This window comes from Aulonocara stuartgranti (assembly GCF_965226115.1).
Source record: "Aulonocara stuartgranti genome assembly, chromosome: 18".
Classification (NCBI taxonomy): Eukaryota; Metazoa; Chordata; class Actinopteri; order Cichliformes; family Cichlidae; genus Aulonocara; species Aulonocara stuartgranti.
Genome location: NC_138954.1, coordinates 28595595 through 28617360, shown reverse-complemented (window position 1 = coordinate 28617360; position 21766 = coordinate 28595595). Strand labels below are relative to the sequence as shown.

At 42.5% G+C, this 21766-nt stretch overlaps 1 protein-coding gene across 1 annotated transcript; it reads right to left on the bottom strand.

Moving 5' to 3' along the window:
* Positions 1 to 9630: 9630 nt before the first annotated feature.
* mmp14b (matrix metallopeptidase 14b (membrane-inserted)) lies at positions 9631 to 21277 on the bottom strand. The gene is made up of 10 exons (XM_082514548.1): positions 20696 to 21277; positions 14242 to 14390; positions 14037 to 14159; positions 13633 to 13940; positions 13037 to 13198; positions 12680 to 12840; positions 12419 to 12557; positions 12172 to 12322; positions 11168 to 11283; positions 9631 to 11056 (listed from the first exon to the last, which is right to left on the bottom strand). Exons 1-10 carry the CDS (start codon positions 20792 to 20794, stop codon positions 10566 to 10568), a joined length of 1899 nt encoding a protein of 632 aa, XP_082370674.1. The 5' UTR covers positions 20795 to 21277; the 3' UTR covers positions 9631 to 10565.
* Positions 21278 to 21766: the final 489 nt, after the last annotated feature.

The following is a 21766-nucleotide window of genomic DNA, read 5'->3' as shown; positions in this document are numbered from 1 at the left end:
CAGAGCTCAGCACTGCTCCTATGTAATTACAGCCTTATGGTCGCTGAGCATAACATTTTTTTGCCCTGATACAACTCAGTGTGGCTGGACTCTGCGAGGACCAGCAAATCGCTTGAGCTGGCATCTCTGGCAGACCAAGAGCAAAGTTCTAACTGGGGCAGCAAAGCTGGATTGACAAAGAGTTTCATCTGTAATGATGACATTTCACTTTTCAAATTCCACCCCTCTCTCACACAAGACAGCTCATAAACATCAAACAGTTCAGTATATAGTAGTTTATATTTAAGTATAATGACATTTTATTTACGTGGCACTTGCATAGTCTTACTGATCACTCAAAGCACTTATGACTGCAGGTTGGATATTTAACCATCCATTCACACAGCAACTTCTAAATCATTTACAGATCATCCTTGTCCAATTTGGAATCTCCACTTAATCTAACATGCATGTGTTTGGATTGTGGGAGAACCCCCACACAGACACCGGGTGAACATGCAAACTCCACACAGAATGGCCTCAGCTGGGCTTCAAACTAGGAGCTTCACATCACCATACCAGCTCAGGGGTGGGTCTGCAGTACTGGCCAAAATATAAAAAAAATCATGTCAGCCTTTTGAACCCTGGATTAAATAATATACTGTATTTTTCGCACCATAAGGTGAACTTAAAATCCTTTAATTTTCTGAAAAAAAATAATCGACAGTGCTTTTTTAATCCGGTGGCCATATGTATGAATTCTGGTTGTGCTTACTGACCTCGAACCAATTTTATGTGGTGGTACACTCAAAAATCTGTCAAAAAATGTTTTAGTACGACTTTGGTAAGCAATTATAGCTTGATAGTGCTTTGGAGTTGATTGTCGGAGCATTGCGGCTACCGTAGTCAGGAGCCTCGCGGAGTGATCTGGGCAGTGTTGCCAACTTAGCGACTTTGTCGCTATATTTAGCAAGTTTTCAGACCCCCTCAGCTACCAGCAACAAATCTGGCGACTTTTTCTGGTGTTATTGGAGACTTATTTATGACGACTTTTTGACGTGAAAGCGCATATCGCTTTTACTCTCAACAAGCAACGGGTGCTGCCATGGGCACTTCGCCCGTTCCAAAGCGCTCACGGGCAGAGCGCTATAAGGGCAGAAGATGTTCACACCTATGCGTCCAAACAGCAAATGAATCGCGCATGAGCGAAGCCGCTGCTTCCGCACTGACTGTAACGCAGTCAGTTCTTCTTTTACTCTTATGCTGTTTTGTGGATCACAAGGTTTAAACGCTAACAAAACGCTTGGACACTGCTAGCACGGGCGGCCACAGAAACGCAAAGCAGGAGCTGAAGCATAACTGAATATGTTTCCAAACCAACTTCATTCTAAGCCAAAGACTGTGTAGGTCTCCCCTGCAGAATTGGTCTTTCCTTCGTCAGGAGCACGTGCTGGACTTTTCAAATCACGGGCAAACAGTATCCCAGATTCTTGATTTTTAGTTCACAAACACTTGTTGTAATGACTAACTACTGACATTTTGGAGAAGTTAGCTCTTTATACAGTAAAGTTACAGTGGGATACAAATAATATCAGGCTGATCCTGCCACGATTTGTTCCCTCAAATCACGTGCAAACATTGTCCCATAGTTGTTTATGTTTTTAAACCCATTTTGCAAAGAGAGGCATTTTTTTGAAAAATGTATTGATAGCAATGTTGAATATTATTACACAGGAAAAAAAACAAACAACTACACGTAAATAGCCTCTGCCTTTCTAAAGAGGGACAGTAACTGCGTGTGTATATGTAAGCGTGTAAAAACTGAAGATAGTCAGATTAACAGTATTTCGTCTCTATCTGTCATTCTGCAATTCCTCTCATGTAAGCAATAACGTGGCGCACTGCCTGTTAAAAAAGGCATACCTTTGACGTTGCATGACGAACTCTGTATTTCTCGTCCAAACGTAAACGCAAAAAAAGAGTTTTAAAGAAATCTCAGTTTTCGGTGATTCGAAACGCCGTTTATGTGTGGACAAACAGCTGGGTTTTCAAAAATACCCGTGCAGACGTAGCATAAAAGAGTTAGTAGTTTATTTTATTACTACCTGTCATTTATTGCAGATTACTTGTATTTGCTTAATTGTTTACTAAATGTTTGAGGTGTGAAATAAACCGCAAACGAGCAAAATATGGATTTGTGTGGTTGGAGAATGTGTGCGTGTGCGAACATTTTTCCTGTAAAACAAAGGGGGGCCTAGCAAAAAAAGTTTGGGAACCACTGGTGACAAATTATGCAAATTAGGCGATGATGTCATTTAGCAACTTTTAGGACAACCAATAGCGATTTTCCTTACTGAGGCGTTGGCAACACTGGATCTGGGTCCAAAACTCTGTCTGATTCAGGTCCCAAAGTCAAATGAGCACTGCGGTGTCACTGAGCGTTAGAAACTGTCTAAATTCTGTCATCTTTAATAAAATGATTAGCGTTGCTCCTTTACCAGGTGTAACAATTAAGTTTAACATCCAGGCATCTATGAAAACAGAATCTATTAAATTTAACGGAGTTAGAAGTTAGCAGGAAGTTAGCTCGCTAGTTTACACCTAAACATGATATACCATGTTCTGACCGAGAGATTTCTGAAAAAATTAAAACCTACAGCTCTGCTATCACTTCCAACATAAATGAAGACAGAAAACTAAACAGCAGTTACTTTTCTGGGGTTACTGAAGTTGGACTAGCTGGTATATAATGATGTGCTACGTGATCGCTAGCAACACAGCTATGTTAGCATAACATAAACAGTGCAACTGGAGGATGAATGTTAACTTTTTTCCACTCGATAAAAGTTAATGTGAGGGTTCCCGATGGTCAGGGACAAATACAATCGCATGGCAGGATGCTGTAAACGGATTAAAGGTCAGTCAGGAGAACAACTGAGATAATCCATTCACAATACAACGCTAGTCATCAATATACTGCAACAACATGGGAATAGAGTCGCTGCCAGAGAGTTCAGCATTAATGAATCAGTGGTACGCAGTGTTGGGTAAGTTACTTTAAATTAGTAACTTAGTTACATTACTAGTTACTTCTATCAAAAGTAACTCAGTTACTTCAAGTTACTCGTTACTTTCAGAGTAACTAGTTACTAGGGAAAGTAACTTTGGTTTTACTCAGAATTCTCTTGTTAATGTGTTGCTTCCGTAACTGGATACCCAGCAAGATTGCCAGTCTTCTAGCTTGCTTACTTGCCACAAGTGCACTGTGCCACCTACCAATAGAAAGGAAAAAATAATGTGCACATTTCCACGCGAGAAATCCCACACCTGATTCTATCCTAGCCTGCTTTTTACATCCAACACAAAAACTGCAGTCGTGGTGCTTTCGATTGTACTCAGAACTCGGAAATTCTGCCTTCTGAATAGGAAGATGTAGGTAACACCAGACGAGATGAGCTGCATACAGAGCTGGACTGGGACAAAAAAATAGTCCCGGGCATTTTGACTAGAGACCGGCTCGCCATTATAGGAAAAATCATAAAGCCTTTGAATGAAAATAAACACTGTTGTGACAGTGATGTACACTGTTCTGATGGTATATATGTATTAATCTATCAATTGTTTGTTGTAAGACTCAGATAATTTTTTTTTTTTAAAGTGAGACATTTTAAATGAGAATAAGAAAGTATTTCCTTGTGCCCCCCTTTCCCTTTTAATGCCCTACATGGACCCCTGGCAACACTTTGCTAGACCCGCCCCTGCACAGTTACCAGCTGTCAGCTACTTAGAAAAGGATCCTGGTGTTATTTGTCTCCCAGAAACAGTTCATAACTTCCCTTCAACTCATTTATGTCACCTAAAAGGTAAACCTGTTTCTCCATCACCTGTTCAGCTCTGATGATCCAGTAAGGACATCTCCTGGTTTCATCTTCATGTTTCCCTCTCACCACATAACCAAACTGATATCATGACCAGCAGCTTTTACAGCTGTGGCTCCAGCAAACATCAGCTGATACTAGAAATTAATATTAAATAAATTCTAACAACAGCTGATCAAGCTTAAACGTGCTGCTGTTGTTTACCGCGACATCCGCTGGTTTCCTCTTTCTGGCGCAAAGTGGGCGATAAAAAAAGAGAGAAAAGCCAATCAGCTGATCATTGATCAGTTTCATGATTGAAGTAGAAACAGGAGAGGGAGGGTGAGAGGATGAGAGAAGAAGAGGCAGCTGTGCAGCGTAAACACAGAATAACTCCAGCTTTGTGTCTTTTTCATTGTAGCTGAAGTCCGGGACAAACTGTGTTCCTTTTCACCTAAATACGAAACGCATGATATTTTCTCTGAATACAAGACGATTCCGTTTTTTACGGGACGGTTGGCAACTCTAATAATTAACCGTATGAACAAAATAAAGTTCAACATCATTAACTTCATAGCACCCACCCAGCTGTATAGAAAGTCTGTCATGCTAGCTAGCACGCAGTACGAAAAAGTCAGCATAATGAAAATAAACTCCGCCTAAACTTGGTTCATATCTGACCCAGATGGACTGCAGGTCATAACTTCTTACCTGAAGTTCAGTTCACCTGACACTCTCGGACCAGCGGCCGCTTCGGGTCTCTCCTCTTGCCTCCCTTTTCCTTCATCCACCTGCTGGCTTCCACCACTTGCTAATGTTACTGAATCTGTGGAAGCTCCGCGATAGCCACCACACGAAGTAACGAATAACGCGCCTATCTAAATCCCAGTAACGAGTAACGTGTTCCTGGTTTTGGCAAAATAACTAGTTACCGTGCTCATTACCACAATAATAACGTAGTTACTGTAACGTGTTACTTAATAACGCGTTAGTCCCAACACTGGTGGTACGCAGGTGGCGGAAGCAAGAAGAATGAGCTGAGTAAAGTTTGACTTATCTGACTGTTTGGTTTCGCTTAATGCGCCTTATAATCTGAAAAATACAGTACCTGTAAACTGTGGGGAGACATTTATTTTAAGTCTACGGTTTACATTCACTCTTGTACTGTTGATAGAAAATACTGATTGATTAAACACACTTTAATATTACCTCTCCACTGAAAGCTTATACAGTAACCAGTGTATGGATCTGTCCAGAAAACTGGCATCACCAAACTGAGCTGAACATCTTTACTTCATCCACAACCTGTCTGCTGGAATGGAGTACTATACCCTAAAAAAATCCTATTTTACTGCCATTTTAGGCCATCGGCAGCTAAGCCACTGAATGTTGCTTTAACCTAAGTTGAACAGAGATCTCTGAGTTTAAGTCGTGGCTTCATAACTTTAGCCAGCAGATCTGAAGTGAAGTGGCTGGACTGTGCAGTGTCCACATATGTAGAGATGACTCAAAACAATGTTTCTACAGCTGTGGGTCTTTTGCAAGGCTGCTAACAGCAGCTGGAGGACCACAGTAGAGGTCGGGTCACTGGTAAAACCCTGTCAGCTGAGTGAGTCCGCTCTTACCGGTGTTTAACAGGCAGTAAGAACAATATGTTTTCGCTCTGTAAGCAGTCCCCCTGACTGCCCTTCTCCTCCCCTCGTCACTGTAACCACATAAGGTATTCGTATCCACCGCTGTTAGGATCTTGGCACAAAGAAATGCCAGGCTCCCCTTTCAAAGGCGATGTCTGATGTGGCCTCTCTGATCTCTGCGTGATTCACTGACTCTTCTCAAAGAGCATTTCTTGCTTTTTTATCCCGTTCCCCTGGTTTCCTCATCCTTACTGTCTTTTGCACGTGCGTACTTGCTGATGGCAGTTTCCTTGTATTCTTTATTGACAGGAAGCTGACCCCGGCCACCTCATATCATGCGAGAAGAGGTTTGTGAGAGTTTTAACACTCCTTGAAGAACAAAATTCCCTCAGTATAGATCCACACAACCCTTCCCCCTCCTCTTCAAGTCCTTACCTCCTTTCAGCCCCCTCCTCTTCTGTACGATGACATGTACTGTATATGCTTATGGAAACCAGATGTGGCCTGTTGTGATGGAGGAGGCAGTGAGTTAAAAAAAACTAAGCATGAGTTTGTATGCTAGTTCATTAGCACGCTGCAGGAGATGTGGGAGACTGAGGAAGAATAAGGAGTTGTGGTTGTTTTGCTGCTTCACTTTGGTGATTTAAAGAGCTCAGATAGCAAATGTATGCACATTTGAGTGTCATGGGAAAGTGTGTGTGTGTGTGTTTGGGGGGGGGTGTCCTTGTGGCTATAGCTGGGTCGGGGCGAGGGTAGTCTGGTTTTGTAGAGCCTGAATCAGCATCTTCTATGATGTAGGTGTTTTCCTGCAGTGCTTGGGAAAACCACGCCACATGAGAATAAGAAGTGCATTAAAATGTTGATTATTCAACTTCCTTTTTTTCACTCATACAGCACCTCACTCTGACATAAAAAAAAGAAAGTCCGGAGTGACTTGAACCACCCATTTCAAAGTGCAGATGTTGTGATAAGTGTAATACAAACAGGCGTGTTGAAGCACCGATGGGCCAGAGTCTGGCAAAACTGCGCGATCAAGTAAACGAAGATCGTTAAAGCGAATGCCTGACACAACGCCAAAATATGTTTAAAGGGAAGTTTTTTCCATGCATAGCTCCATGTGTAGCTAAATGGAATATTAATATGGAGTTGAAATGGGAAAAAAAGAAGCATAAGGTATTAATCTCTCTTCCCGTACGCCACAAATAAACTGTGTGCACGACTGCTTGGGAATACTGCGGAGCGCCTTATTTAAAGGTCAACATATTTTGTGTGATAAAACTATACAAGAAAGCAATTGAATGGAAAGCAAAGATAACAGCACCAAGGGACGTTTTTAGCACATTTTTGGCCAGAAGCACACAGGTTTAGTAGATAACCTCAACAATGACTGCTCTCTATTCACACTATTTCAGCTGGATTGAATGGGACTGGTACTGAACAGGCATGGCTTTAAAACTAAAGAAGCTGCTCGACTGAGGTGCTCTGTCTGCATTTGCCTACATGCAACTCAATAAAGCTTGGAGTTGGCCTAAACTTAGACTAGACCTCTGTTACATTCTGGCAGCCACAGGCATCTTCCAAACAATAAAATTGTTTTCTAACATCCCAGGCACACAGGCTGGTGACCATCTGGCAACCGCTGGTTTCTAGGGAAAAATAAGTATTCCCCAGCGAGTCTGCAAAAGCTTGGTGGCAGTCGCAAGGTGAAGCTGATCTTAAAGAAGTGTACGATGCTGCGTGCAAAAACCTCCGTCCATTTGCTGCAGACCTGTTATGCACATTTTTCCTGGTATCGGGTCACAGTGGGGTCTTTAGCCCTACGTGACTGAGGCCTATAAGATGCAGGGAGATTACATAATAGGAAATGCAGGATGTTTTATTCTTAGACGAGTTTTGGCGAAGGACGTGGTGATCAGAAGCGACGCGATTGCCACCATGTGTCTGTTTGTGTAATCCTTGTGTGTTTGTGTGCGAATAAGAGAAGTGCAGCATGTGACTGAGCTTCAACTGATGCAAATGAAAACCATGTGTAACCTATATAGACACTCACCAGCTGCCACCTTTCTGCCCACATCCTTGTTACCAGGCAGAATGCTGTTGCTCATCGTTCTTTGTCATTCAGCGGGGAACTCGCAATTATGGTGTAATGGCTATTATGGAACACAATAGGTCCAAGCAGGACTTCCCCTCTTTGGGAGTTTTTCTGCATTCATCAGCCTACAGGCCACACAGCTGACAGAAGGACAGGAAGTGTCCAGCTCAGAGAAATATAAAACATAAAGCCAGCTTGTTATTGAAACCTGCTGACTTAAAAACTTGATTGAATTAAAGAAGGAGATTAAAATAGTACATGGCATGGGGGGGTGGATAGAAGAATTTGTCAATCAGCCTTTAAAAAAAAGACAAAGTGGAATCAGATGCAGGAATTACCTTTGCATTTATATGGGTGAAATGTGAGCACTGGAGGATGGGAGAAGGCTGGAAGAGGCCGGGGCATTGTGGTGTGGTCTTTTGTTGGGCTTTGTGAAGTCATTTTGCAGACAGTGAAGAAAAGCTCTCCGGTTACACACACAGAAAAGAGGACTGTGGGGAAGAATTATGCTGAAGCATTTCTTTTCTCTTGCAGTCTGCAGTGTCAGCTGGGTAAAGAGAGAAAACATCAAATGTTGACCCACAGCTCAGGGTCTGACTTGTGAAGAGGACCCCAGAGATAAGCAGAGCAAGTAAAACAGTGTGTATAAAGATATTACACTAAAAATCCATTAGAGGAAACTAATCTTAAACACAAACAAACAAACAAATAACACTTTTTCATGTTTATTGTGTTTTTAATGTCTTTCACCTAGATAAAGTTAAATTAAAATGAATGAAACACATCCTAAAAAAGAAAAAATCCCATCCCCCATTCCCTCATTGCCGTGTCCTGCTGTGTGTCTGGCTCACATGATGCAGTTGGAATTCCAGATGTTGTGCATGGAATTCTGCTCCATATCTGGCTTCCAAATGTGACTTAACCATCCTCACTCCTCCTTCATCTCCTCCCACAGCAATCCTCGTGACTTCTCTCTTAAGCTCCAAGTCTTCAAAACACTGCAGCGAGAAGTGGAGAAGAATGGGCGCCCAGAATCTCTTAAACACAATAGGAACAGAGCAAAAGTGCACAAAACCCCGTCGGTGTTATCATAGCAAATCATAGAAGCGCTGCCTTCCCGGCTTCCACCCTCACCCACTCTTGTTCTGTTGCAGTCAGTCGTCTTTACGGCATGTCTCGTGTCTGTATGCCAGTTGTTCATTAGTGGAATCATTAAGGAGTGGGGAGACGCCTAGGCTTGGTGTTTGAGCGTTTATTGGCTCGTGTTGGACGGGGGTGCACACAAACACAGTGGATAACACACAAGTACAGGCATTTACAGTTTTTCAGAACATGCACGAGTGCTTGTTTGTGCCAATGTGTTTGTCAGGACCTACATTAATCAAATTGTGAAACTACTTTTCCAACTTCAAAGTCTTGATAATAGTTTGATAGTTTGGGGGACTTTGCACGCTTTTCCTTGTCATCTTATACTTGCAGAGGCTATGTGGTCCTCATAAGAATAGAAATATACCCAAGAACACACACGCATGCACACCCTCTCCCTCTAGCTATATAGTTAAGATATGTTTTCCTGCTGTGCAGCAACGGGTTTATACAGTCATCTTCATCTCTGTTTCTACTTAAGCTCTGGATCCAGTCCGTGTTTTCCAACCCAGTTTCTGGCTTGCCAGTTTCCGAGCCCCAGTAAAGCAGAGCAGAGTGGTGCGGTCGGGGAACAAGAAACCTGGAGGTCCGGGGAGACTGGGGAAGGCCAGATGTAAAACAGCAACGACCAATATGATCAGTAAAGGTGAACAAGGCAGGCGAGAGAAAGATTTTATCAAAGTTGATCAAAGACTAAGTGAAGATCAAAGCACATGAAGCCTTTTGAAATTACTTTATTTTTGTACGAAAAGCTTATAAGTGAGTACACACACACACAGTTCTGATTGAGAAGGCTAGATGGTCATCATTATCACTGTCACTAATGTTATTATTATTATTGTTGTTAATCTAACCCCTGACTAGCAATGTAGCACCATGATTCGAAAAACTGTACAAAAGTAAGTACGATGACAAAAAGGAGTCATTTTCAGGTCTTCAATTTATTTTCATTTGAGATGGATTCAAGGTATAAAAAAAAAAAACAATCAAGTTTCAAGAATACATAACCCCATTTCCCCATTCACTGTTCCCACATGTATAAAATTAAGGCCACTTTCAAAACTGTATGTCACTGTCCAGCAGGACTTTTTAATGACAATATACAAAAAAAAAACATTCTTTACATGGTGGACGACAACAACAATAATAGTAATAGTCATAATAGTAATGACAACATCATTTATAATAATAACAATAAAGACATTTAAAAAAAAAAAGAAAATACACTGTTGCATTTACTGCTTTACTCTGATAGGAGTGTATCTCATGCTTCATAAGGATGCAAGCTAATGTTTCCCTTTTATTGTCCCTGCTGGCTCCTGACATGTTGCTTTACTGGAAGATTAAGAAACACAGATGACTGTGCCGCCGTGGTTTCCAGGATTTTGTGTTTAAGTGAGGGTGTGCAAATTAAAAAAAAAAGGGCACTTGGCCGAGCGATGAAACAACGGCGTCTGCTTACGCACAGAAACATGCTGAAATGGATGTCATGAAGACGCAGGTTCGAAGTGGAAAATTCACGAGAACACAAACACTGACCACTGACAAAAACTAAAAATATGACATTGAAAAAGGCTAAAACAAACAGCAATGAGCTGGCGTCAGTAACCGCGAGAAGAGAGGCAGAGTCAGAAAGGAGAAAATTGGAAAGAGCTGAGTGGTTGAGAGATAGAGTCAAAGGAATCTGGAAGTGGTAAGAAGAGTTGAAAATGCAAGTCTGACAGTTTTCCTTCGGCTCTTTCTCCTGTTCCGTCTCTTTCTGTCCTGCTCCCTTATCTGCGTCGAACGTTCTCCACCGCGTTTTCTTCTTCTTCTCTCGCCTTCTTTCTCTCCTCTCTTCTGCCCCTCCATCTCTAACTACACCTTGTCCAATAGAGATCGTTGGCAGTAGAGGAGTCGGCGGGGGGTACCGTAACGACGGAAAAACAGCAAGGCTGCCAACGTTGCGATCACACACACTACCAGAAACAGCGGCACAACAAACGCCGCTGCCCCGCTGCCACTATCTGTCTCAATAACTTTCACATCAATTTCCTCCTCCCTCTCAATCACCTTCTCCCTCTCTCTATCCTTCTCTCTATCTCTAGTTCTGTCTCTGTCTTCCCTCTCTCTCTCCCTCTCTCTCTCCCTCTCTCTCTCCCTCTCTCGCTCCCTCTCTCTCTCCCTTTCCTTCTCCCTTTCCTTGTCCTTGTCATGTCCACCTCCGCCTCTTCCTCCATCTGTCTTGGGGTCTTCATTGGGGCAGCCCATCCAGTCACGAAGGGCTGATTTGGGATATCCAGGCTCCACTCGCATCACCTGGTTGTTGAACTTCCAGTATTTGTTGGCTTTGTAGAAGTAGGTGTACGCTGAAGGGTGGAAGAAAGACGTGTAAGTAAAAAACAACATGTACCAATAACTATCCAGTCACAGTAAGATGTGATGAATAATCTAGATAATCTGACACATGCCACTCTTACCTTGATCTTTGCTCATGAAGGCTGACTTGATGTTATCAGGAACGCCCTGCCACACGCTAATAGATTTCGGATAGCCATCGTCAACTGTCTGGGACGCTTCATTGAAACGGTAATAGCTAAACAGGAAACGAGAGGAGAAAAAAAAGAGATATGGTGAACTGATGATTCGGCCAGAGCTAGAAACTCTCCTCTTTACCCACATAAACAGTTGTGGATGGACTCTGGTTTTTCCTAAAAGACCTGACATTACACTTATCTTGGACTTGTCTCAAACTAAATACACGACTCGGTTGGAGTTGAGAACAGACATAGACTTGGGTTTAGTTTTGGATAGCTTTAAACTAGTTCAATTAAATTGAACCTGCCACAGATTACTCAGAACTTGAGTTTTCTTTGCTTTAAATGGTTCAGAACTTGGTGTTGATAGACCTGTTTGTGCCTACAGGACTTGAAGCTAGGCATTAGTCTTCAAACTGGTGTAGACCATTTGTAGTTGACTTGTGTAGAGTGACTTGACTTAACTTAAGAACTGTCCTTACAGACCTTAACTAACTTTCTTGACTTGCTTTCTAATGTAAAAACTGCACAGCCACAGTCAGTGTTGTCTCTGCAGACACTGCCGCTCAACTACCACGAACTCTTCTAGAACCAAAACGACCGCGAGCTGAGGTCTTAGGAAAAGTGCAGTAACTATAGTAACTATAGTAGCTATATTCACTTTATAATCCGACTGCTACAATTCAACTGCCACATGTCATCCACTTTTTATACCCATGGAAAAGCTCAGCAACCGTAACAGTTCCCTCAAGGTGAATTTTCTTGTTTAACTGAGAGGCAGATTTGGATTGGATGGTAAGTGTTTGAGTTTACATGTTTTAACCTCATATGGTCAAAACATATATTTTACTGGCGGTGATGTCAGGGGGAGTTTCCTTGTAATCACCTACTTTTGAAACTTCTGCATATGATAAACACACGCACACACAAAACGGACAATGACTAACTTGTTTCCTCTGAAGAAATATGTCTGTCCAGTGGGGGTGTAGTAGAGAGCAGCGTCTATTCGATCTTTGGGAAGCCCTGTGCCCATCTCTTTAAGACTCCTGGGGTAGCCAGAGTCAAGAATTGATTCGGTGAACACCCAGTACCTGTCTCCTGTAGAGCAATAAAACCGAGGACCCGAGAGAAGTTTTTTTAATTTCATAATAATAGTAAAATAATTTCTTTGCAATATGTTAAAGCCAGACTTACCTTTAAAGAAAGCAAATTTCCCATCATCCCTTTCAAATGCAGCATTAATATGAGTGGGCAAGCCCCTCCAAAAGTGACCAATTGGCATTGGGTATCCATCCAACACGTGGTTATTACGCACCCGCCAAAACCACTTATCCTGATAGGGGGAAAAAAAGAAAGAAAATTCTCAGAAACTTACAAGATGACATAGACAACAAGATAACAATCTATAAATGATATCGCTATAAATGGCCCAAACTTTCTCCAGCAGCTTTTTACCTTGAACACAAACATTTCTCCCCTGAGGATGGCGATGGTGTCAAAGTGCCCATCGCAGATGTTGGGGCCGAAGTGAGGCTTGTCAGGTGAATGTGGGGGATCGGGGGGGTTGTAAGGTGAACGCGGTGTTACAGGTGGGGGCTGTGGACCTGAGCCTGACCCTTTGTGAGTAAGGACATCGAACATTTCTTTAAACAGCAAAGCCTTAACTTTAAAGCAGCAAAATAATCTGTTTTTATCCATCTTTGGATGGATAAAAACAGAAATTACTCATGCTGTAATTTACAATGTAATTTTTCGGGTTAGTCTTTAATCCCTAGTGTAGAATGATAATGATTAATTGTGATTTGTACAAACCATAAAGCTGCTGTATGCCTCTGCGGTCATCATCTGGGAGCTGGAAGTTCTCAGTGTCCATCCACTGGTAGAACGGAGCCATGATGGCTGAGGGGTCGTTAGAGTGCTCGAGACCCATGGCGTGACCAAGTTCATGCACAGCAACGAGGAAAATATCATTCCCTGAAACAACATCAACAAGAAAAATTACAGCAACTTTTTAAAAATTAGGCCAAAGTGTTAGACATAAAGTGGGAGGATTTTGAGACAGAGTCCTAAAGGAGAATGAGGAAAAAGTGCTGTTTCCTTATTTTCAAGTGACTCAGAAGCACACAACTAGACACCAAGTAGTTAAAAATAAAATCATCAGCAGCTCATGTGAAGATGTGTTAGACTCGAGGAGCTGACGCTGCAGTTTGTGTCTGCTGCATTTTCGCACACAGGTATTCACTGCCTGAAGTGCACAAGCACAAGCTGGGGCCTGTCGCGGCTTAGGTTTTGCTTTTGACAGCAAAACAGAGTCAGAGAGGTCCCCTCCCAACATTTAAGTTTTTCTTGTGTCAGGTTTTGGGGAATTAGTCATCTATTGAAATTTCAGTTTCAACATGAAACTTTACCTAACAGGTCCCGGTTTCCAACTGTCCACGGCTCAGCCGAATCAAAGTGAGTGTCTCCACCGATGCCAATGCCAGGAAAATAGGCGTGTGCCAGGAATCCCCCCTCGCCATCAAATGGGCTGCTGTCACCGTGGAAACCCTCAGCAAAGAATATCATGATGTCAGCAAACTCCTCCACTTTGTCCCGTATGTAGCTGTAGGGAATTTCCCGGAAGCGAAGCGGGGTGACGCCCTCCCACACCTTGAAGGCCTTCCTGATGGCCTCGTAGGTCTCATACTCACCCACCTTTGGGGTGTAGTTCTGTATACTAAACAGTGTGTTAAAAAGGCGAGACAGTTAATTCCTTTTTACAGAGACATAATTGCAGGCTGCTTCATGTTTATTTCATAACTCTGTGACTTACGAGAAAGTGATCTCTGTCTTGGGCCACTTCAGGCCCTGGATGGCGTACCGCTTCCTCCTCAGGTTGCTCTTGAGCTCAGCACCAAACTTATCAGGGACACCACAGCGCGGTCGCTTCATGGCCCTGCCAGACAGTAAGACACACCGCGCTCATGACAACGTACGCTTAAATGTGCTTGAAAAAAACGACACTGCGTGATACTCACTTGACGGTGTCTGCGTCAAAGGTACCACTGACAGTGAGGCCGTAGAACCTCTGCATGGCAGCGATGGCGGAGGAGATGGAGTTTGGGGAGCGAAGGGCATGGGTTCTCAAGTCCCCTGGGGGAAGGTACCCATACTGTTGTAGCCATGACTGCAGTGGAAAACAGGATAAAAAAGGAAAACATGATGAGAAGTCTTGCACAATATAGTGAGGAAATTCCACTTTTAGCAAAGAAACAAAAATGAAAAACAGACACAAAAACACTCCGCACGTCACCTGAAAATGTTGATCATTGGTTACTCGGAATATGAGAACAGGATGTTTTCCTGCGACTGCGATGAAAACACATTCCACGCCGACAGCAAGAATAAGCTCTTAAATAACTTCTTTCTGTGTTTTTGTATCTCGTAGCCAGAGGGAGCAACATCACTTTCAAGCAACTGGCACGTCTCCATGTCGTGACTAAACACAAAAGCTATTCAACCATCAACACTGGACTCTCCAGTATGTGTGGACTGAAAGTAGAACTGGCCTGAGGAGCCAAAAAAAGCTTAAGACAAGGACGGCTCAGGTTTCATCCAAAACCCTGACACAGACACTGAATGAGGACACAGTTAAAGTTTAAAACTCATGTTAGTCTGTACCTACATCAGTTCTAGCTAAAGTCATCGAGTTTGTACAATTCATAAATGAAAGCGTTTTTTTAAAGCATTTGGAGAGCATATTATGATGGTCACCGAGTTCTCTGGTGCTCCAAATCCCTCACTCTCAGCTAAACTTGACCTTATTTTCCCCTGGAAACCCATTTGCCTGCGGTGCTGGTTTGACATTTGGACCGGTGCCGACAGCTCTGCTACGCACCTCTCCCACACAGCTTCTCCTGAACTCCTTCCCTCTCAAGCAAGAGACGAAAAATAACACTGAGGCTATTGTGAGCGTGGTGGAAACCAAGACCGCTCTGATATTCTCCTGTACAGTGACTTTGTGAGCTTGTCGTGGCACGTTCAGGAAGCGTTTTATGGTTTGGAGCTGCTAATGACTTTTGTCTTTGTTTGGCAGAGCCTGACGTGACTTTGCAGCTTAGCGGGATCTATTATTTCAACTGGATTCAGAATTATAGGCGCAGTTGCTGTAGAGTATGTGCAGAGAAGGACATTGGGAAAACAGAAGAGAAAAAGATAGGGAGTGTCCCAGGGTGAGACTCAGGCCTTGGGCAACCTCAGTCGAGGTCTCCAGTCAAGCAGTAAAGTCAGTCAGTAATTTAACTGGGAATTTCTTCCTCGTCGCATCCAAACCTCAAAGTCAAACTCTTCCCCCCACGTTCATGTCTCTGTCTTCGCCTCTTCACTCCACCCCTTCTCCTCTGCCTCATCCCTCTCTTATGGAAAACCCACAGACTTGAGGGTAAATACTCATGAACAACCACACCCTGAGCCGCTCGATTATTGTTGTTAATGCCTATCTGCTGCTGCTAATGGATGTTAAACACAGTTAAAGCTAAATAAATCAACTCGCTTATTTTAGAGTTTTCCACTGAAAATGTACAGTAAGTGAATGTGCTGACGTGGTTGTCCGACTCCGGGCTTTAGGTCAGTATTGATGCTCCTGATGTTCATTCAGCTTAACTGTTTGGCCCTGAGCTGAATGGCAACTTTGGAGGATGTTGCAAGTCTAATCTCTGCCTCTCTGTCTGTCCTAGAGAGACATGGAGGTCTACGTGTTTAGACTTTACTCCTGAATGAGCCCTTTCTCGTCTTGACTCACCCATGGAGCTCCAGTGGACACATAAAGAGTCACTGTTACAGCGCGGCTGCATGAGCGGGAAAAAGAGGAGCACAAGGAAGGAAAGATGAAGGCTAGTGGGATTTAGAGGTTTTAATTAACGGTCATAATGAAACGCCTGCAGTTTGCTGGGATAAACAAATAAAGGTTTTGCTTGTACCAGAGTCAAATACAACCATTAGCAACTTGGATAATTTGCCACAAATGTAAGAGATTTTAAGGCCTGATTTGAGCTCGAAACCATATTCTTCCAGTTCACACATTCCCTGTTTTCTTTTCTACAAAAGGCCCAATTTTGCCCTCGGCTCAGTCAAAAGACTTCTGTTGAATGACACCGAACACTTGTTTTAACTTTAAGGCTCCCACGCCCCATTCATAGGTCCCACAGGTGACTCTGACAAAGTCTTATTCACTGTCGCACCACGCTATTTTTGCCCACGGTAATAACTGGAGCAACTAAAGCAGCAGCAGGAAGAGGAAGTGGTGAGTATTTAGAGAAGAATAAGAAAGGATAGTCTAAACTAATACAGTCTTTTGATGTGAAGCAGTGGTTTCCAACTGCCCCCCACACACACACACACATCAACTTATTTACTACCAATGATTTCAAAGCTCAAATGATATCATGTTTCCTGTTCCTTTACATGTTTGTGGAAAAACATGGAGGTGTGACAACTGACTTAGTGTTAGGCTGTCCATTTTACTAGATTTTTACTACAATTTGAGTAATGAGCAACACTTTAAACTGATGCCTGGAAGCACTTGTGTTAAATGTAGTCATCACCCCTTGATATTTACCCATGCACAGAGGGAGTAGGAAGCAAAGGAACCTTGCCAGTCCAGCACTTTGATGTAAAGCTCACTCATGTGCAGCGACTGACTTTATTGTTTAATGGAAGACCTACAAGAAGCAGACAATGTTTGCTGTGGATGTTTCTAGGCAGTGTGCTCATTTTGCATAGGATGAGGAGGAGAAGAAGAAGGCATAGTTAGTCAGTTGTTCCATTTGCTGAAGGCCAATGGAAAGAAACTCTGGTCAACAGCGATGGGAGTCCAACTGAGGCATGCTCAGTATAAAGCGCACACACAGGGCAAGAGAGCTCATCATTACATATCCACCCACTCCATCCAGAAAGCTGTGATATTCTGTCACATGTCTTAAATGTATGAAATTATGACTCCCACTTTATGTGCAACAGCAGGTTATGGCGCCCGTGTGTACTTCAGGGAGTTTATTGTGGGTAGGTAACTTTATTAACTTTTTTTTTTCCTCTACTTTATAGGCATTTTCCTGCTATGCTCTTGGCTCAGGAGGGCATTTACAACCTCTCTGACCCCTCTGGCCAACAGCTCCTGAGCACACACAAGCAGAAACCCCTTTGGTTGTGTGTAATCCCCCAGCTGGTGTCTATTAAACAACCTCTCTCTAGCCAACACCAGAAAGAGCCGATGACACAAGAGTGGAAAAATTCATCTCTGCCAGTGTCATTTGAGGAGTCAGTCAATCCCAGGAAAAAGGAAGAATTTTATCCTAAAAAAAATTTGGCCTCTTTGTTTTAGTTACAGGAAATGACATGATGACTTTGAACATTACCTTATTTTCAGTTAACACCTTTCCCCAAGGAAAGACCACCCACTGCTGATTATTAAAACAATGGCTTCCTGGAAACGATGCACTCCTGCTAGGGCTGCACGATTTTGCATAAAATGAGAATCACGATTTTTTGGCTTAGAATTGAGATCACAATTCTCTCACGATTTTCTTTTCCAGTATAAATATGTATTGCACTTATTAACTGCACATCAACTGCTTCCTCTAAACGACTAACAAGACTAGTCCAGCATGGGACTAGTATCAAGTTACCTGTGTAATTGTTCTCTTTGGGAACAGAGGGAGTGTGACATCCAGTACACTCACACAGGATGTGTGCATGACAACTATGATCTTTATCCTGTCTCGTACAGTTGGACAGTTGCTTCATTTTCCGTCTTTTCCAAAAAAGATTGCATCACTCCCATCTCCACAATAGCCCCCTTTCTGGTCTGTGACAGGCTCCTCAGTGTCCTCCCTGCCTCGCTTTCATCATCTCATTTCATGACAATTTCATGACAATTAGCTACGAGCTGAAGTCATTCTTTGTACTGAATGACCTCGGCTTGCAGCCATTTCTGCAGATTCGAGCACAGGGGGGAAAAAAAAGATGTGTGTGTGTGATAGGCAGGTGGTTGCTGACACACCAAGCTGCCCACTTCCTGTCTCTACCACACGCCACAGGAAATGAATTGTGTCCACACAACCTCTATATCACAAAACAGACCCACTGACCAACACGTAACCACTGATCTAATTTTATTTATTGTCAATAAAAAAATTTATTTAAAAAATCCCGCTGACTTGTGGGTTTGTGGAGGCAGCATATGAGGTCAGATTTCCTCAACTGTACGGAGAGTTTGGTCTTATGTTAAAAAAAGAAAAGAAAAGAAAAAAAAGCACTTTTTGACCATAACTTAACTAGCGATGGAAAGGCCCGCTTCCTGCGGTGCAGACATTTCACGTTTATCATCCTCATTAACTTCCTTATTTGATTGCACACTGTTGACTGATGCTATTCGTGATGAATGTGATGACAGAAAGGGGTTTTTTGGGGGGGGTTGCATGACTTATTATTTTCCAAAGAAATAAAATAGGCAAGACATGTTCATCTAATTAATTGAAGTTCTTCACCGAAGCCCAGATGATCTGCAGCATTACTCGCTTTAATTAAAGAGGCTTATTATGCTCTTCCTTATTTATTTATTTTATCCTGTTATAGCAGTGCATACTCATATTTAACAAGGCCAAAGTTTCAAATGATGAGGTCAGTGTTTACACAGGTAATCCCAGTTGAGCAAAAGCTCAGACTGCTGTAAATACTGGGTTTCAAATCTGTTTTCTCCTCATGGTTCTTTATGATGTAATTGCCAGGGGATATCCCTAATATGGGCATTTCAGATACACAGCTCTGCCTGAAAAAGTTAGTCAATCAGAAGAAAGCTGACTGAACAGAACAGAGTCCTTGGAGCTAAAAGTGACGTTTTTTCAGCAAGCAGATGAACTGGGTGACAAATAAGATTGAGAATGTGAATTATTTTAAACTTGCAGTCGTGCAAAGTAACAATAGGAAATCAACCTTCATACTAGTATTTTGAAATTATCAGGTCAAATATCCACTTTATATCTGGCCTTTATCGTACTTGTGGTTCACACCGGTAGCTAATGCACTTTTTTATGAGAAAATTCTGCACCGTAGAGTATTGGCTGTTAAAATGTGCTGATATGAAAAAATTCCTTGAAATCTGCTTGCCTAAAAGGAGTTGACTTAACCACAAGCCCATCTTGACAAAATGTAATCAAATCTTTCCCAGAATGAGAAAATATTAATCACTTAGATTTACTGCTGCACAGCGTGCGTGTGTGGAGTGAAAGCGAAATTATGAATTATGTAGGCGACACATTGTTTACATTTTTAGCAGATGGCGCTTTGCAGTCTCTGGTCTAAATGTAGGTCAATTGAGTAACTTTGCTCCATTTTCTTCCACTGGCATAAAGCTGAGCTATAACTGCATTGGTCACAGGCAGGATACTCCAGGCGCTACTGTATGTAAAAAAATATGAATTCTTTGATGTCCTGTGTGAGCAAGACCTTGCCCTATTTTTTCTAATGGCACTGAAGGAAGCAGGTGTGTAGGAGTATCATCACAAAGTCACTTCCTGGAACATTAACACAGAAGTTCCTAACTTTGCTCTGGTTATGGGATTTGAGAGCTGCTGATTCTGCAAGAAGAACAGACCTAAACAGACAAATGAGATCAGAACAATACAAAAGAAGATGAGAAAGGAACAGATGTGAACAGCAGGGGAAAAAATCTCAGCTGTATCTGCCTTGATAGTAGCCAGCGCTGTTATTGGAAGATATTGGAAAACTTTTAGTGCTCAGTCTGTTGTATTTTTCCACAGATGAGAAAGGGTGAGATGCTGCAGAACCTCTTTCTTTCTGTAACCCCCCCTTTGGTGCTGTACTCAGACATAACTCAGGACAGATGTCAACAATTACATCTCCCCATCCCTCAGTCCGTTCCCACAAAAATTGCCTCAGTCTCTGCAGCGACCACAATACAATTGAATGCATTTCTTTTGCTCTGGCTCCGCTGCTTTTGCCCTCTCAGCATTTCTGTGTTTTCACGAGCGTTATCATCATTAAGGGCTGCTTCCTCTAACCCAGGGTCAGAGCCCATTTCCCATATCCCTGTGCCAACAACAGTCAGCTGCAGAAATTATTATCAGGATGCAAAGTTCTAAAAAAATTCTGCATAGGAGTCATAAAAAAAACAAGCTCCACACAAATTTGAAAGATGAATATAATAATAAACAAAAAAATTGCCATGTATTATTAACTCATAGATAGAAAAAGATCTCCTTAACTTTAATTATATGTCACAACTGTCTAACATTATTAACTGTTTTAACTGAGTGCACTTATTGGCGATATACATGTTCCAAGTGTACAATATCTATGCCTTTATGGAGTATTCATCCAGTTTTAATCCAGTTTATATTTATCCAACTTTAATCGTTTAATGCGCATTTAAAACTTTATGTGGTTTTAGTTCTGCATTCTGCATGTTTTCCTCACCTCTGGATTGAATTGTCGCTCCGTCGCTCCCTGCGCGCTCAGCTCCCACACCACCGCCAGCAGCAGCAGCCGGGCTACCGATTTCAGCTTAGGTGCCATCAGTCAATTCTCAAAAAATTTAACAAACGAAGATGTCCTCGGGAAGGTTGCTCGATTCTCTCTCTCTCTCTCTCTCTCTCTCTCTCTTGTCAGAACATTATCTGTGTGGGGGAGGGAAGCATCCCATGCGCAAAACTTTGGACTTCGCGCAAAACACACAAAAACTGTTTCCCTGTGGTTGCCAGGACAATTTAAACTAGTAGACGTGTGTCTCCAACATGTACATTCTTCTCGTGTTTTGGTGAATTGGCAAGATTACAATCGGACGTTACTTGAAACGAGAACTGTGTAAAGGGGCTCTGGAGCCGCAAGCGGTGCGTACTTTATGTCCAAATTCAGCTTGCGGTCTGCTCCCGATGTTGCAGCCGACTTTGATGGAACCGTCCTTACTCCTCCTGTCCTATCTTTCTTGTCGGTTTATTTTGACCCCCTCTCTCCTCTGCAGACGTGGTAGTTGATAGCCTACTTTAGTTGGAAAGTAAAGCGACGTGAACCACCCCCCTCCGAAATAAGCCCGCCCCTTCAGAATCAACCGGATGACCCATCGGACTTGGCACGGCTCCTCACTGGGACTAAAGCGTTAATGCGCCCTAAACTGTAGGAACCTTGTTGTTTGCAGAAGCGAGCAGCTCAATCTGTTCCAAATAAGGACAAAATGCAAAAGTTTATCTGGGAATGTATTCAAGATTTTAGTTATTTTAGTGTGATCTGTCAGTACAGTCATCTACTTCGCTTCCATATATGTGATAATAACCGATCATCTATATCTGCCATCTGCCATCTCTTCAGCCAAAATCAGCCTTTTCCCTAAAACCTCGTTTCAAGCCGAAGATGGTAGACTATTATGTTGCTGCTTTTTAAGTCTTCTGATCTTTAACATATTAATTTTCGCAGATTTTTATAAAGGGTGTTCAAAAAGTGCTCAAATGCACTGTAAACATCATATAATAATTTAGCTACACGAAGCAGCAA